Source organism: Chrysochloris asiatica, unplaced genomic scaffold (assembly GCF_000296735.1).
Source record: "Chrysochloris asiatica unplaced genomic scaffold, ChrAsi1.0 scaffold00050, whole genome shotgun sequence".
Lineage (NCBI taxonomy): Eukaryota > Metazoa > Chordata > Mammalia > Afrosoricida > Chrysochloridae > Chrysochloris > Chrysochloris asiatica.
The window spans coordinates 3,281,609-3,286,241 of NW_006408568.1; the positions used below are offsets into that span (position 1 = coordinate 3,281,609).

At 51.9% G+C, this 4,633-nt stretch overlaps 1 protein-coding gene across 1 annotated transcript; it reads right to left on the minus strand.

Annotated features, from left to right (window-relative positions):
- Positions 1-1,373: 1,373 nt before the first annotated feature.
- KCNA5 (potassium voltage-gated channel, shaker-related subfamily, member 5) lies at positions 1,374-3,185 on the minus strand. Its single transcript, XM_006862670.1, has one exon. It carries the CDS (start codon positions 3,183-3,185, stop codon positions 1,374-1,376), a length of 1,812 nt encoding a protein of 603 aa, XP_006862732.1.
- Between the last annotated feature and the right edge of the window lie 1,448 nt (positions 3,186-4,633).

Here is a 4,633-nt window from a genome sequence, read left to right on the forward strand (position 1 = left end):
ACACAGTCTTAGTGTCTGTGGAGACCAGGCTTGGTTCTCAGAGCTGTTAAAAGTCATGGTAAGCAGAGCTTAAATCGGCAGACAAAGCAGAGTTAGGAGCTCCAGGCCCAGGAGACTTGGTAGAACTGTGGGAGGTCTGCCCACCCTTTTCCTTCCAGTTCTATCCACATTGGGTGCTGACAGACAGTTGTGTCTGATGCCACATTGGACAGAATGTTGCAATGGTGCCTAAATCACAAACAGCTTGAGATAAACAGAATTCACCACTTTCTGTGAGGCACCAACGGAGACTACCCAAAGGATGTCGCTGATCAAATCCATAGTTTTCTAAATTTCCTACCCCAAGATAGGCATTTTGCTCTCAGTGCGGCACTGTAGGATTAGCACTGTATTTTGAATGACAGGATCAGCAATTCAAACCCACCAGCTGCTCCTCAGAAACCCTATACTGGATTGCTATGAGTCGGAACTGACTCAATGGCACTTAACAACAAAAACAACCCAAACCAGAAACTGCAAGTGGCAGACTAAGAAATTTATATATATGTCAACTGTAGAAAACTAACATTTGCCTCAACCAAGTAACGTTTTATTTCCTGGGATAAAAATAAAGAGAATGAATTACCAGAAGTCTTCCTCTAACATCGTTCAAATGCTTCTTGAAGAAACTCATGAGAATTGTTTAAGGTGCACAGAAAAGTCAGATTTTCCTTTTTTTTTTTTTCCCCCAGAACATTTCCTGCCCCAGATACAAAGCACTGATACTACATCCCAGAAAAGAGAGAAGCTTGGGGCCACAGGAACCAGCATCTCTGGCTCTAATAGAAGAATCACAGAAAAGCATTGCAACAACTCTCTCCTCCATAAATACAACATATATCATGAAAATATATCCAAAATATCTCCAGATGAACTACAAAAAAAAAAAAAAAAATCCACTCAATGTTCATAAAAATATTTTCCCTTATACACAAATATATTCATGTGTAAAGCAAACTTGGAACACATGGATTTGGGGGTGGGGGGTGTCTTATAAAATCTCTTGGGATCTGCGTTATTTAAAGTCATTTTTGTTTGGGTTTCCCTCTACTGGGTATAGGAAACTGGCTACAAATATATCCATCCACAGTGCTCACCATTTCACCAGCTCCTGCGTCATGGAATGTGGTACTTTTTTAAAAATAGGCGACCCTTGGTGTCATGGAAAGAAGAGGAAAAATTGGGGGATCAAGGGAAGGAGAGGAGAAAAGAGGGAGGGAGCTTAGACTAGAAGGTGGGTATGAAATACTCTATGGTATAAAGTAGATACCCAAGTTCAGGACACCACCCATGCTAGCCCACTCCCTACAGGCCCAGTCTGCCTTGATCTACATTTATAGATCGGTTTCCCGGCTGGTGTCCAGGCAGAGAGCATACAGGGACCTCCGTAAATCCACATTGCTCTTGGCCTTGAGGTTGCACTTCTCAAGGGGGCAGCTGCCCCTTCGGGCTCCCTCTGCATTCTCCAGGGACCCACCAGCCTTGCCAAGGGAAACTTTGCTCCAGCTGGCCTTTCGCGGGCCTCCACCATCAGGCCTGGTCGCTTGGATCTGGCTGCCCTGCTCTTCCTTAAGAGCTGCCTGCTCCTCGTGATCTGTCTCCCGGTGGTAGAAGTAGTTGAAGTTGGAGACGATGACCGGCACAGGCAGGGCAATGGTGAGGACCCCAGCAATGGCGCACAGTGAACCTACGATCTTGCCCCCAACAGTGACAGGCCTCATGTCCCCGTATCCCACAGTAGTCATGGTGACAACTGCCCACCAGAAAGCATCTGGGATGCTGGAGAAGTGGGTCTCGTGGTTGTCTGCCTCTGCGAAATAGACAGCGCTGGAGAAGAGGATGACCCCGATGAAGAGGAAGAAGATGAGCAGCCCCAGCTCCCGCATGGAAGCCTGCAAGGTCTTGCCCAGGATCTGGAGTCCTTTAGAGTGGCGGGAGAGCTTGAAGATGCGGAACACCCGGACCAGGCGGATCACTCTGAGGATGGCCAGAGACATGGCCTGCTGCCCATTCTGGCCACTCCCGCCTCCACCCCCTGGCTGCTGCTCAGCTAACTCGGTGCCCAAGGTGATGAAGTAAGGGAAGATGGCGACCACGTCGATGATGTTCATGATATTTCGAGAGAACTCTGTCTTACTAGGACAGGCAAAGAAGCGCACCAGCAGCTCAAAGGTGAACCAGATGACACATGTGGTCTCCACAATAAAGAAGGGGTCCGCTAGGGTCCTAGGCAGAAGTGGTGCCACTGTTGGGCCAGAGGGAGGCGCCATGGCCCGGCTGCCATTGGTACCCGGGGCAGGAGCAGGAAGCTGGTGGGAAACCTGGGGATGGCGAAGCAGCTCTCGTTCATCCCTGAATTCAGGCAAGGTCTCCAAGCAGAATGTGATGATGGAAATGAGAATGACTAAAACCGAGACGATGGCGATGGCCCGCGCAGACCCCGAGCTTTCCGGGTATTCGAAGATCAGCCACACTTGTCGTTGGAATTCATTGCGGGGCAGAGGTTTCTCCTCCTCTTTAATGAAGCCCTCGTCTTCTCGGAAACGTTCCATGGCTTCATCCCCCAGCTGGTAGAAGCGGATCTCATCTGCGAACACGTCCAGGGAGACGTTGACTGGCCTCCGCAGCCGGCCCCCCGACTGGTAGTAATACAGGATACCATCGAAGCTGGGCCGGTTGCGGTCGAAGAAGTACTCGTTCCTCAGCGGATCGAAGTAGCGCAGGCGCTTGGCGGGATCCCCCAGGAGGGTGTTGGGGAACTGCGCCAGGGTGCCCAGATGCGTCTCGAAGCGTAGCCCCGAGATGTTTATGAGGACGCGCTGGTGGTGAAGGGACCCCGCGCCCAGAACTTGGTCCCCTGCCATGTCCAGGGCGGGGTCGCCTTCTTTCTCCTCGTCCTCCTCAGGCGGTGATCTAGGCTGCGACAACTCCCAAGACAGCGGTGATAAAGGTCGCGCTCTCGGGTCCGCACCCTTTCGCTCGCTACGCCCCTTTGGTGCCGGCTCTTTGCAGCCCTCGCTGAGTCCAGCCGTCGGGGGACACTGAAGCTGTTCCCCTGTGACCTGGTCACAGCCTGACCTGGTCTTACCTCCTCCTCTGATGGTCATGGCACTGCCGTTCTCCAGGGGCACCAGGGCGATCTCCATGGGCAGGGGGCATGCTGAACCCCTACCTAGCGGCTCTGGTACCCTAGTTCACTCTCCGCTGGGTGTCTGGCTTCTGGCTCCTCTCCAGCGGTCTGTCGGCCGGCCCCACTTTGGGGCGGGCTGGGGTTGCTGGCGCGATCCCTTCGCTTGGCCCTGACGTCAAGAAGCCGCTACCCAGCTCTCGGCTTCTCTTTCAGTTCTGGCAGTCGGTTACCAAGCAGCGGAAAAGCCTCTTTTCCAGCAGATGCAACCTCCAGCCGCCCCTCTCAGGCTGCGCAGCGCTTGGCCTCCACCCTCCGCGGCCCCCCCCCTCCTCTTCCCGCCTCCCCTCCTGGGTCTCGTGGCAGTGGGTGTCTCTTGGGAGGGCGCAGCTGGGGCCCCAGGCTAGGGAAGGGGGGAGTGGGGAGGAGGCCGAGAAGGGCGCTGTTGGGTGAACAGAGGGAGGGAGAGGGGAAGATGGAGGAACAGGTTGTACTGTGAGCACTGAAACTCCCAGGGCAACCAGATGAGAATAGCTCAGGATTTCAGTTCACCTGGGAACTCCCTGATGGCAGGAGTGGACTCCAGGGGGAAATGAATTGCCTTGGGTTGTTTTGGCTGGGTGAGCTCAAGAAAGGCAGGCTACAACAGTTTCAAACTGTTCCTTTAGGGTGAAAGCCTGTCATCTTTTTAGAAATAATTGGGTGAAGGGGGTGGGTGTGCATCTAGAGCTTTGGGCTGGGAATAATAAAATAATAATATTATCTCTCTCCAGATGAGTGGAGAAGCTAAATCCACAAAAAAGACCCGCTGAAACCTTGCAGTGTCTCTCTGCTAGGCCAAGTGTGTAGCCTGGATTCTCAGTCTGGACTGAGGTGCTGGACCTGGACAGACCCAGGCAGGCAATTCTGAGCAAGAGGAGCAATCAGAAGACTGACTGCCTGGTCCCATAACCTGGTGGACATACTGCCCATCTGCTCTTTCCACCAAATGTTATTTGGAAAAACCTAACAGCAAAGGATAATAGCGATGAAGAGATCCCCACGAGGACTATTTTCTGCCTGGCGGAACGTGGAGCTAGCAACTGGAATAAATCAGAGTTTATGATGGAGGAGCAGAGAGGTTGTAGAATCCATGCTGGAGAATCCCAAGGGGCAGAATAATAAAAACCAGCACGTGTTCTTATTATTTACCAAGCTCATTCTCAGCACTTTACAAATATTGAGTCCTGTATCCCCCACAGCAAGCTATCTTATGTTGTTGTTGGCTGTAAAGTCATGGCCCTATAGGGTGGTTCTAGCTCACCAGCAGCTCCTCAGAAACACTGCACAGGGTGGCCATGGGTCAGAACCGACTCAACGGCACTTAACAACAACAACAACATAGGGTTTCCTAGGTTGTGATATTTATAGGATAAGCACCAGACTGCTAATCACCAGGTCTAAACTCAAATTCACAAGCGGTTTCCA

Bases quoted from the DNA above. Each gene is read 5' to 3' on its own strand.
- KCNA5 (XM_006862670.1), bottom strand. From the start codon at position 3,185: ATGGAGATCGCCCTGGTGCCCCTGGAGAACGGCAGTGCCATGACCATC.